At 45.5% G+C, this 13,079-nt stretch overlaps 1 protein-coding gene across 3 annotated transcripts in view; it reads right to left on the reverse strand.

Moving 5' to 3' along the window:
- The window catches only part of pdzd2 (PDZ domain containing 2), a 90,874-nt gene that overhangs the window by 23,021 nt on the left and 54,774 nt on the right, over positions 1 to 13,079 (reverse strand). For all 3 annotated transcript variants that reach the window (XM_064296699.1, XM_064296698.1, XM_064296700.1), the window contains 8 exons: positions 12,044 to 12,176; positions 11,015 to 11,185; positions 4,581 to 4,680; positions 3,885 to 4,033; positions 2,208 to 2,327; positions 1,750 to 1,864; positions 1,165 to 1,238; positions 377 to 602 (listed from right to left, as the gene is read on the reverse strand). In XM_064296699.1, coding sequence (XP_064152769.1) covers positions 377 to 602; positions 1,165 to 1,238; positions 1,750 to 1,864; positions 2,208 to 2,327; positions 3,885 to 4,033; positions 4,581 to 4,680; positions 11,015 to 11,185; positions 12,044 to 12,176 — 1,088 coding nt within the window. The remainder of the gene's footprint in view (positions 1 to 376; positions 603 to 1,164; positions 1,239 to 1,749; positions 1,865 to 2,207; positions 2,328 to 3,884; positions 4,034 to 4,580; positions 4,681 to 11,014; positions 11,186 to 12,043; positions 12,177 to 13,079) is intronic.

A 13,079-nucleotide genomic window follows, 5' to 3' on the forward strand; every position in this document is an offset into this window, starting at 1 on the left:
TGGTGTGAAAAACAGTCACTGGCTGGCAAGTCATCAGAGGAGTGCATGTAGTTCAAATGCAGGGGTACTGCTAGCCAATTCTATAGGTGATTCCATGGTAATCAAAAATAATGTTGATGAAAAACAAAACAAAGAGTATACCTTATTGCCCCAGAAAGCCTTAGGTCTTGACCAACCATGTTCCGAGAGATCTTCTGTCCTGAAGGTTTTCACTCCAACCCTAACAAAGCCACACCCCATTCAACAATTAGTAGAATCAGGTGCGCCAAATTAGGGGTTGAAATGAAAACCTGCAGGACGGCAGATCTCCAGGAACAGGGCCAGGCAGCCCTGCCTGAGGTAGGGGCCCATTGGATGGTTTTGGACACGCGCGTACCTTTGTTGAGCGTGACCTCCATGATGATGCGGTCCTTGGGCCCCGGCCCCCGGCGGGTCGCCGCGTCCCCCTCCTCGGAGGGCGGCGGCGGGAGGGGCGCGCCCCCGCTGGCGTTGGAGTTGGGCGAGCTGGAGCGGCTCAGCAGGGTGGGGGTGGGGCAGGGCGTGAGGCTGGGGCTGCGGAGGCGCGTCCGCACCGTCAGGGTGACCACGCCCTTCTTCAGTTGCTGTGGGGGAGGGGGAAAAGGTGAGTCTGCCTCCTTCCCTCAGCTCACAATGAAAAAAGCCAGCCCACTGCTGCCAATCAAAGACACAACAATGGGATTGTTCCAGCTGAGGGGCGGGGCTGCTGACAGCATCAACAGGACGTTCTCAAAGACTCACTTTCCTGGCTAGATTGTTGCAGACAGCCCCATATTGCTCTCATTTTCAAACCCTTTCTCCTTACTCCTGTCAGTATAATCACGAAAAGGCTCACGAAAGGATTCTTGACCCAGATGGGCTGCTTGGAAGTATTACAGCCTGAGACTGAAGCAGTCTGTGTGTTTATTCCAGGGCATTAACAGCTACATTAACACTGTCAGCCTTAGAACAGCAGTGTACAAAACCAATGTATTGGTATGAAATTTGTCCACTGTAGCGCCTAAGCCATGACTGGCACATAGCTTTACTACTGTAAATCCGTTACCAAGCGTGAGCATATGACCTAAATCACAGTCTGTGTTTTTTCCAGACTGGATGTAATGCAGGCCCATGTCACTCACAGACTGATCCCAGATCAGCGGTTACCTTAAATGTCTGGATGGCCTGCTGGTGGGTGAGACCCTGCAGCGACTCTCCGTTCACCTCCAGGATCTCATCCCCTGAGAGAGGGAGGGAGGGAAGGAGAGATGGAGGGAGGGAGGGAGAGAGGGAAGGAGGAGAGAGAAAAAAAGAGAGAGAGAGGGAGAGATGAGAGAAAGAGAGTGTGAGAGAGAGAGAGGGAGGGAAGGAAGGAGGGATGAGAGAGAGAACGAATCACACTCCACCACTTCAAGCTCTGAACTTCAATTCCCATCATCCCCTATATAACTGCCCATTCCATTCAGCCCATATTCATAATTTGGCCCGTGTAAGAATTCTTGCGCTCCACTAAAACATTAAACTGTCATTCCGATGATCTATCCAGGAACACGGCCTTACGAATCGTGCTTTGGCTTCTGAAAGTTCCCCTAAAAGCCACATATCAGCCTGGAGCAGCTTTATATTGAGTTCAACGCGACAGACAGACATTCCTTTATTAAAAGGGGACCCCGCTTCCTCCACAAGACGTCTCTTTCAAAACCCAAAACCTCCTTGGTGTAGCAATCGGGCTAAATAGATCGTAAAACATACCCTCTTTCAATCTCCCGTCAGCGGCAGCTGCTCCGTTGGGGAAAATCGTCTTGACAAAAATTCCCATTCTTCCACGGGCAGAATCCTGGCCGCCTACAATGCTAAACCCCAGGCCCTGTACAAAAGAAGGCAAGCCAGTCTATTACCAAAGCCTTGCTGATTATACAATATATTTAAAATATCCTGAAATATCAAAGGCTATTGAGAAAAACCATCCATGCAAATTCAAATCAACAGGTCTTTTTTCTGTGTAATGCATTAACGCTCAGCAGAAAAAGAGTTTTCAGATGCAGGTAAAAAACAAACAGAGCTGTCGCTCCACCGATTTAATGCATTTAATATGCCGCTGGGCAGTTTTAATACAATATCAAAACATCTCTGCTTGAGACATTAAGCTGTAATGTTTCATGTGGTGGTCTTTCCAGTGATTACAGTAGCACTAGCTGGCAGGAACTCACCTTGCCCTGTCCTTTCATAAGCACTATATTGGAGATAATGGATGGTTGGGCCAGTCGCCATGGAGACTCCACTTGAACTGTGCTCAGGGAACGAGCCGATTTCTTAACAATCTGATATTCCTGAGGCGAGTAAACAAACAACATGCGTAGATCACGTTAAACATCGGCAAATATGTATACAACTTCTCGGAATAGTTACCCACTAACCACTAACCTGAAGCACCTGCAGCTCCACATTCACCTGAACCATTTTCTCCTCGGTTTCAGAATAAAAGCGTTCAACACGTGTTCAACCTCACGTTTACATGTGTTCCGTATTTTGGACCTTTTCTACAAAGGGAACGAGGTCTACAAAAAGCACGTTGCAGATCTTACGTTAGTGCAAACACATGTATGAGGAAATTATATCAGAGAAACGCAATGCCTTGAATTTATTTAGCAGCACAGCCGGCTCACACATCTTGCACGCACATTTTTGGGAGCCTGTTACCATTCGGAGACAAATATTATTTCTTGTTGACTGAGCACCAGAATTTTGAGCTGTGCTCAAACACACAAAAAGACAAAGCGGTCATAGTTTACACACAACGCTAATGTTCAGCAGCAAAAGAAAAAATGACCTTAAATACTGTATGTCCACTAAGAAAACGGTTCCTATCTCGTTAGTCTTTCACACAACTGTCAATATTTTGGTTTGTGTGATTAGCATTTCCAACACAGAGATTCTGGACATTGGATCATTTTCCTGGCATACTGAGGCCACCTGAAAACCTCCAAATCTCCATTTTTAGAAGGGAGAGAGAACATAATTGGAGGGAACTAACGGGGACGAGAGAGAGGAGTGAGGAGCTCTGTGGTCAGAGAGTCCCCGCCCCCCCCCCTTTAGACATCTCCATCTTACTGATACTCCTGATTAGCACAACAATTAGCGCAGGCGGCCACATAATTGCCACAAGAGCCTGGGGGGGGGGGCAGAGCCTGTGCGGCAGAGCAAGGCCTTTGATGTGCCCTCCTGTTTATTATCACACAAATCAGCCCGGACTTCACCGCCTGCCTCTCTCCACCGGACATGAAGAGAGCAACACCGCCCCTTTAAATGGCCATTTTCCTTTAGAAATCTCTACTGGAAAACACCAAGAGGAAAACACAAACAACCACAGCGTAGTAGACGCACACGTCTACAAATAGAACAAGGGATTACGCTTTTTGGTTCAGAATGTGCATTATTAACCACAGAACACTCAACAGTTCTATTACAAGGAAGCAAAAGTAGGTTTCCAACAGTAGCAACGCGGTTGATAAGGCTATCATGGTCTTCCTGGAGGAAATATCCGTGGAAGAGTCTATTAGGGAAGTATCATGGTTTTGGTTTTTATTTTGCCATTGTGTTTCCACCTGTCTGTATTAAGTTGCTGGGTTTTTGGCAAGGACGATGACCTGTCTAATACCCATTCACCTTTCTGATGCCCACTCACTAGCCTGATGCCCACCCACTTGCCTGATTCCCACTAACCAGCCTGATGCCCACTCAGCTGCCTAATGCCTACTCACCTGACTGACGTCCACTCACCTGCTTAGTGCCCACTCACATGCCTGATGCCCACTCGTCTGCCTGATGCCCACTAACCTGCCTGATGCACTACATTACAGGCATTTTTTTAAATGATGCCCACTCACCTGTCTGATGCCCACTGTGTCCAGCTGCTGTGGCAGGGAGTGCTTGCGCCCGCCTCGCGCCGGCTTTTCCGACGTGTCGCTGCCCGCGTCTCCGTTCTCCACGATCAGCTCGTCGTCCTCCCCAACCGACTCCAAGCGGCTCCCTCCACCTTACAGGAAGTCCCACAGGCCCGTCGTCAGTCTCCCCCAATCACAACCCATCTGACCCTTATGTCAGTCGCATACACCAATAAATGCAGGAGGTCTGCAGTGACTAATGACGGATTCATAATTTACCAACAGGTAACTGTGGAATAAATACTGTAAACTTTAACTTTAAGCAGCAGTATCACTAGGATGGCAGCCCTGTATTTAATCACATACACATCCATATTCAGGTTACACGTGAAGTGATGGCTAATTTTCCCCACTTAACTGTTGCCTTAGCTACTTAGTTATCCAGCACGCTAGAAACCTTTTATGAGGGTTGTTTTTATAATTAATATCTATTAAAGTGAATGAATTAGTTCATAAATTTTAATGAATTTTTCCTTTTTCCATAACACACACAAAGACACACAAAGACACACACACTCACGCATGCATGATTCCTCATTTAGTGGGCACTTTTTATTCATAAAACAGAAAAAGAAAGAGAATATAATGCTGAATAAGCACGGCTGTATTATTGTGGTAGATCGGGTTGGTATTCCTGACCTTGGGATCGACTTCGGAACTTCATGGGCGTTGGGCTGCGACAGCATCCTTTCTGTCCCTCCATCCGCCCCCGATCTTCCAGTTTATCCAGCTCCGTAAACTGCAGAAACAATCACAGGACAGGCAAAAGCAACCGTCGTTATTGACCCGTGTGGGATTAAACACCCCGGGAATTAAAATTTCTAAATGGGAAAACTACAGAGTTGTATATCTTGTTGTAGTTGATAGGGAATCTTTGCCATTATTAAATGGGAGCTGCCAAACAGCTGACCTTGCGAAAGCTAAAAGATTCAAACCAGACACGCTAAGGGGGAGAGCAGGAGGCAAAGAAAGAAGATATAAATCCACAGTCGCTTTCTGTGTGTACCTTGGGCCGCACATATTTTTCAAATCACGGAAAAGCCTGAGAAAGGTGGAGCTGGCATTAGCTTCTCCCACACCCCACTGTGGGCCTGAGGAATGTAGCGTGCGGCTGCCAGGGAAACCCAATTTCACAGCCTCGCAGCCTCGCAAAGAGAACCCCTCCCGTAGAAACGATGACAGCACAGCAGACCATGTGAGTTTTTGGACGCCACAGGGGCATTGTGAGAAAGATGTGAGAAACACTGAGAGCATGCCCTCCTCTCTCTGCCGTGGCTCTATATTTGCAGACAGCAAATGTCATTTTCCGACCAAAAATAATAATAATTTACTTAGTTAAATCTAATAGAGTACATATTCAATACAATTCAAACCCAAATAAATGGTCAGAAAAACCCAATGGAAGTTTGTTCTATCTAACCAGTGGTGGGAGCTAGAAATCTCACAAATATATCTAAATTCATATAGCAATGCGAACTGTCCACTATTTTTTAACATGGTGCTTGTAACATATAGCTGATAAATTTAGTGTTGCGTGAAGGCACAAGAGATCAATAAGGCTGCCTGCATTTGCGATGCCTAATCTGAGCCTAAAATGACATGTACAAAAAAAGCATAAAATACACAGCTGGCATATTGGGCATAAATGAGACATTCCCCACTCCCACATCAAACACAGCTTTTCCACAGTTTTCAGTTTCTCATCTGACCATCTTGGTAACCCTCTAATTTGCATACTCTCACATCATTGGACAAGTGTCATGGGATTCTATAATGCTTTGAAAAGCATGCATTCCATATGTTGCATGATATGTTACTTATCAGGCAGTTGTTGGTGAATTAAGCCTTGGGGTTTGTGGGTACAAAAGCTCAGTTGAATACTGGGCTCTCTAAATGGCATAAGATAATAAACCTGCTAAATTCACCCTCAGAGCCAATGGTTCCTTTACAAAAGGTAACAGCTGCTGACATCACATGCTTTGAAAGGGGGCGTGTTTATGTCGACACTGCCACATCAGCAGCAGAAGCTGCAGCCACGAAAATGCACCCTTATTTGATCAATGGTGAAAATTAATATCCATCTGTTTAGTTGTCACATCACAGGACAAGCCTTTATAAAGCATACTAACATGCAAATTTCACAGATGATAACTACAGAGCAGCTTTGAAGATCTCATTATCCTATAACTTTATTAAAGAGAAGAGACATGCAATATAATGCTGCAAGCAATACTGTACGTACGGTAAAACTAATACTACACCTATACTAAACTAAAAGCCAAACTAATTAACTGAATGAACTGATAATGCATGAAAAGCCAAATTCTGGGGACAGCTTTGGACAACATTAAACACATTTCCCTTGAAATGACTACATTATGAATGGCTTTTCAACATGAATAACTTTTCTCCCCAGTTATGAATCAACAGCTGAGCAGCTCAAGCCACTACTGCGACACCACATTACAAATATGACAAAACTATGATGTAAAATGGTCATTAACCACTATGACACTGACAGAGATACTGCTTTCCATGCCACCTAACACAACTGGCTTTATTACTCATTGACCCGATGATGTCATCAAGGGCTTGCACACTGCATGCTTTCAATGAGCTTATTCTCGGCCAGCGCATGCTTTTGTGTGCACTGTGTATTCAAAGCTTGCTACACTTGCTGCTCTAACATTATGTAATGCTTCAAAAGACTCTTGAAGACTAGAGTTAGGTTTCTGGTACAGTACTGAATGGCCAAACGCTACTGTATGCTGGATATCCAAGATGTATGTCCTCTCCACATCATCTGGCGATTTATCTCCCTTATTCACTGAGCAGCCACATGCCATATTGTATAAATTAAGAGATTCTGTCATTCTGACACATATCCAGTGAGATAGGATGACAGACACCCAAATCCTCTTAACTGTTTTAACAGTGACTCTAATTTTGGTACTGTATCAGATCAGGACTTTAAGATTTTAACTAAATACATACGATTTCCCGAAAAATTTTGAGAGGGAAAATAGGGATGCTAAAAATGACCAGTACAGCTTTATTTCTGCAAGCATGTGTTAAGCATATTTGTAAGCAGATGTTTTCCAAAAATAAGCTGTATTTAATCTTGCAGATGCCTTCAGCACATAGAACAGGCCAATACTGTTTTGCCTTCTGTAGGCTATAATTTATATGAAATAGTAAACAGTCGTATTTTGCCATATGAATTACATCATCTCCGGAATTGATCCCTTCAAAAAAAAAAAAAAAAGGTTAATTCAATCTGAAATCAAAGGGACAGCCAAGTCCATTACCAGAGCTCAGCAAATGCTCAGGCACTCTCCACTAGATGAACAATAGATGGTATCAGAAAGGCACGCTTCAGAATGGCCAAAGCGAGATTGCCCGGAAGTCCATTTACCAGCCAGTCAGAATGCATGCAAATTACATCAGAGGAATTTCAAAAATTGCTTATTTTTCAGAGGAATAGGGAACCTATTCAGCTCAAGAGGAAATGACCACTTGGACATGTGTGTGACATGTAGCTAAGCTCCCCCCAGCAAACCCACAATTATGCAATTAACTCCACAGAAGCAGTGGAACCGAAGTAGTGGCTCTGAAACATCCTCTCATTAATGACTAGCGTTCTCAGAAATGTTCTCTATTTTCATTAATGATCTATTCAGTGGAAACAACAAACACCAAGACAGCAGATAATAGTCAGGCTAGCAAGGTTTCAAAAGAGGCTTTCCCAATTTCCCACTCTTTTCCCCTCCCCTTTACTGCAGAGTATGCTCCTGAAGTCAATGTTTGTTTTTTGATCCTTAAGCTTCCACTGTGAATGAGGAGGACTGAAAGGAAGTGACAGCAGGAGAAAGGGTGGGAGGGAGGTTGAGGGCGAGAGACTGGCGGGAGGCAGCGGCTAGCGCGGGAAGAGCCGTACAAACATTTACCGGCCCGGCAGGCCTCCGCAACAAACGGCCATTTTGGGATTTTTTTGGAGTTATGATGTCTCCCAGCTTCGTCAGGATGAAAAGACTTAATCTGAACTGTGCTTTTAGATCTGCCTCACCTTGGTTTCTGATAAACAGTCCGACTATCTAGCCACTAAATTGGTATAATTATTGCATATCAGGTTAATTTGGTGATTTTAGGATCAAAGGTTTGCAATATATATTCCATACATAAGGCCTGTCATTTCTGAAGCGAGCCCGACGCAGAGTGAAAATGAATTTATCTCTTCCACCAAACAAACCTCAGGAAAACACACAAATAATAATGAGCTGAGCTTCGGAAACAGATGACCTCCAGATCTGAGGCCCGTCTTCTTTAACGAGTTTAAGTAATTGCACGCAGGGAGTCGTTTTCATTTCAGCAGGCTGAGGCGGGGTGTGGGGGGGTACTTATTTGATTGGGCCGTTCTGGGAGTTATCAGTTGTCAGAAGCGGCGGCTGTCTGCCGCTTGAGTGACTTTGATACAGGCTCGGTCTACGGCGGGCCCCCTTGGGTCTTTCGCAAACCCCACCGCACCCAGAGAGAAACCAGCGTGACGACCACAGCTGCGGCTCGCCCAACGCGCAGAGCCCCGATAATGCTCTCTCTTCCGTTCTCCTTCTCCCTCCCCCCCCATCGCTCTTTAAACAACGCTAAGCCCGCCACTTAAAGGACGTGACAGGCAGCTCTGTTCCAGAGTACAGTGCACACGCAGTCCTGGGGAGCTTCAGCCACCCACGTAATAACAGCTATAGCAGCCCCCCCGTGACGAAAACTGATACCAGAAGCATCTCCTTCGGTTTTCGCTCGGGGAGGACTGTGAACTCCACAAACCAAACGACACCCCCCGTTCTGCCGACACTGAACATAAAAGACACGCTTCACAAACAACAGTCTTGAGAGAATCCTTTACAAAATGGCTGCAATTAAACAAACTGTAATTAAGGCTACATATAGACTAAAAGCAAACCAGCGGACACCTGTGAGGAACGGGCTCTGCTGTAGGTTGTTTAAACGGTATTCAAAGCATTTCTTTTCAAGCCCAGTGCACTATGGACTAGACAGGTGCGTATGACAAAAGTTATCAATCGTGATAACTGGCTTGGCCTGAGTCTCAGTTTTATATAAAGAAAGCCCTGTGAGACTCACATGAAGCCAAGGCCCAAAGGTGTAAATCGATCCCAGGCTGACAAATGGATGGAAACAGAGACTAGTTAAAGCAGATGCACTAAAACTTAGGAACAAAACATGCTATGGCTCCACCGCTCAGTTTCAACACATGAGCAAGACCTGAGCAAGCCATGCTAAGAAAACAATGCCACAGATAGGAATGCAAACACACTCCCTAAATTTCCCATTCTTCATAGTTAAACAGTAGAGCGCCATTAACATTCTTCTGGAGATGCCTTCAGTTTATTCTATGCCTTCAACAAACAAACCGAAATGAGCTGGTGCCACCTTTTGATGTGAATAATACTGTTAATAATAAATAATAAAGTAAACTAAAACGAAAAATGATTAACAAATTATAAACAATGTCTGACAAAGAGTGGCTCTCATCTGACAGGCCGTGAGGACTGAGGTGAGTTCATACAATGCATGGAGAACTTTTACATTTTCCGCTGTAGTTCTCGTTCTAGAATTTTATTTAATTTTTTTTTTTAAATAATGCTGAATGCTAATTCAGTGTCATGTGGTCACGGATAATGGGAGCAACCCAACTTATTAATCAATGTACTGACTGTAACAGAGCACAGAGTGTACAATGACTGTTAGCACACACAAGCCATTTATATAACCAAAAAAAAAAACATGGTTGCCTCCCCATAAGCCATCTGACACTGAGGAACAGGTTTAGACAACCTGAAAATGCAGACAACCACTAATTAAGGAAAACACGGTGCTCGCATATGCTGAAACTTAGCTCGGTGTAACGCGTCCCACGTTCAGTGTCTGGAAAGCAGCGCTTAATTAACCCTAATTCACCAGCACCGTTAGTTCTGGTAAGATAATGGAATTAAACAGCAGACAGGCTCTGGGCTCAGTCTGGAGTTGGGAGAAAGGAAGAATGCGTACAGAGGCACGCGCGGCGGGGGGGGGGGGGTGGGTGGGGGGGGGAGGTGCGGGGGGCGACCCACTTTGCACCACCCCGAGGATTCTGGGAGAGCCGAGGCGACTGGCACCACTTCCTCCCAGAGTTAATTACAGATCTGACTCACCGGCGGGGTTGTAAACAACAGGCCCGAACGTTAGCCGCGCTAGCGCACCGCGTCACGGCCGTTATAATAATTTGCACTTATCAGCGATTTTTCGGGCTTTGCAAAGAAAACACACATTCAACCTTTGGACCGGGATGAATAACAGCAGCACTGCCATGTGATTCCATCTGGAAACGGTGTCCTCAGATCACTTCCAGTAAACTTTTACGGTCTCGTTTGTTTTATGTCGAGGGGGCTGTGCGTCTTGCTCATAATCATCCTGCTGTAAACAGTTTTTTCCCCCCTTAATTACTACCAAAGCAATTTAGTCCACCTCCAGGTCACTGAGGAAAAAGCAACAGAAAACATACACAGATAATAGTGGCTTACTCAGAGAGCTCCGCCCCCCTGTGCTAAATGTTTGATTGTATGGCTTTCCTGCATGACTGACAGCCGCCACAACCTTTGGGCATTTAGGGACATGTACACTAAGTTCCTCAGACAGCACCATGCGTACCATACACACACCCACATGGATGCATAAACACACACACACGCCTAAATGGATATATAAACACACACACACACACACATGCACACACACACGCACGCACACACACACACACACACACACACGTGCCCACTCACACGCACACACACACACACGCGTACACGCATGCACACACACACACATACACACGTACACACACGTACACGCATGCACACACACACACACACGTACACGCATGCACACACACACACACACGCAAACACACACACACATACACACGTACACACACACACACACACACAAACAAGCACACACAGGTCCCTGGGCTGTTGTTGACAGGGGAGATGGAGACAGTAGATAGGGGCATGCAGACGTACTGAGCCCTGGGTGGGCAGGGAGAGGCTGCTGGCCGTCACGTCCTCCACGTCCGGCTCCATGTTCTCCTTGTCGTCGGCGGCGGACGGCGAGATGCCCTGGGAGGAGCATGTGCTCACCAAGTCCGGCAGGCTGGTGGACGGGTACTTGTGAAAATCCACCTCGGATTCCTCCTGCGAGGGGGGAAATAAAAACAGGGCTCAGAGGGACGTTTCTGTGCGAGCGTTCGTATTTTTAGCCGTCTCCTACGGCTAGCTGTGTTTTGCTAGCGGCCCATTAACATTTCCAGTCCAATTTTTCAGCTCCTGTATCCAACAGACCGCGGCTCCCCATCTGAGGCTTACTAATGTTAGCTCTGGTAAATGGATATTGGGATAAATGTGGAAAATGTTATGTGTATGGACACATAAGCATGCACGATGGCTTATCTGTCTGTCATTAAACCCTGAGCTATACTTAAAAAAAAAAGGGAAAGCCATTCTGGGTGCTGTGAACTCAAAGAATCTTCCCTGAGATTTTGTTTCTGTTATGCACATGTGCATGCGCCTCCAATGCTTTCCCTTTGCAGTGATGTGCTTCGGTTTTATGACCTTCTTCGAAAGGTCATGCCACATGAAGCATAACGGGAAGAGTTTTGATAAGACGACAGGAAGCGGAACCACAGATTCTCTAGATTTGGTCAGCTCTGATCTGCGTTTTTAGCACCGTGATTTGTACCTCTCTGCCGTCTCATCTTAAATTTTCCAATTTATGCTCCATATGAATATTCATGAAGAAGCGGCCGTAGACAATGTCGTTGTTACAGCTGTCCTGTACTCAGACACACCTCCTCATGAATATTCATAACCTGTAATAATTATAGCCGTAGAATATCCCATTATCGACTGGAACCTCCAAGGTTATTCCACAGGGCCTAGAGAGAGAAAGCAGTCGGACAGATGGTACGCAGAAGACAACCATCTGTACAGAACCTGTGGCGAACGCTCCGTTGGGCGGACTTGGAGGGCTTCCTTGAAGGAGAACTCACTCACCCTGCTAGCCACCACCAGCTGGACCAGCCCCGCAGAGGAGCGGAGGATGGCCACGGCCTCCTGGTGCGACAGCCCCACCAGGGACTGCCCGTTAATCATCAGGAGCTCGTCCCCAGCCTTCAGCCTGCCGTCCCTGCAGGAACCGTCACTGCCACAGTCAGAATAACAAAGCAAAGGACTTCCCACCCCCAGACTCCCCTTTAACCCTATGTTATAAGATCACAGGTGTGTGATTAGAGTGCTCTTAGCTGAACATTCTAATGCTGATGTAACAATCACTACTGGTAACTGAAAGCAGTAATGTTCTAGAACAATGAATGTTGAAGAAGGAAAAAAAAACATTTTCAAATGTTTCAAACCAACTAAAACCTCCCTGAAAATTAGGATCAGGAGCCCATCCCATTACTCTTATAACTGAACATGCAGGCCTAATACGGCAAAAAAGTGTTTAGACCCCCTTAATAGATCTGAAAATTAATATTTATAGATTAATTCAAGGTTCATTGAAGTGGTGCAGGCTCAGGACATCCGATGGCACACGCAGATACATTCATTTCATCAGCATTTGCACAACAGCATTTTCACAACGTATTTAACCAACTGCATGTTACTTGGGGACGCTGAGATTCTGAGCACATATAAAGATAAATATTTTGGACTCAAATATTTACGCATTTGCAGGAAGAAATCTTTACTCTTCCTTTGACAGAGCGCAATAACATTTTTTTCTAGAATTGTAGGCTCAAGTACTAAAACAGACCCCTAATCACATGATGGTCTTCCTGTCTGTCTTTAACCTAATCCTGTGGCATTACTGAAGAAACTTATGGAGAAACCACTGAAACAATTTTTTCCATCGCGCCGGGATGCTGTTATCCGAGGGTATTTTTTTTTCCACGTTCGTTTCGGGGATTATAAAGAAGAATGCAAAGCAACTTTCATTTTGTCATCGCTAAAGCGCACGCCGTCATTATCTACAGAGGAGCACGCTTCACTTTGATTTCGCGGGGAAACTAGGAGGCATTAGCGGGCTTTG

This window comes from Anguilla rostrata, chromosome 10 (genome assembly GCF_018555375.3).
Source record: "Anguilla rostrata isolate EN2019 chromosome 10, ASM1855537v3, whole genome shotgun sequence".
Taxonomy (NCBI): Eukaryota; Metazoa; Chordata; class Actinopteri; order Anguilliformes; family Anguillidae; genus Anguilla; species Anguilla rostrata.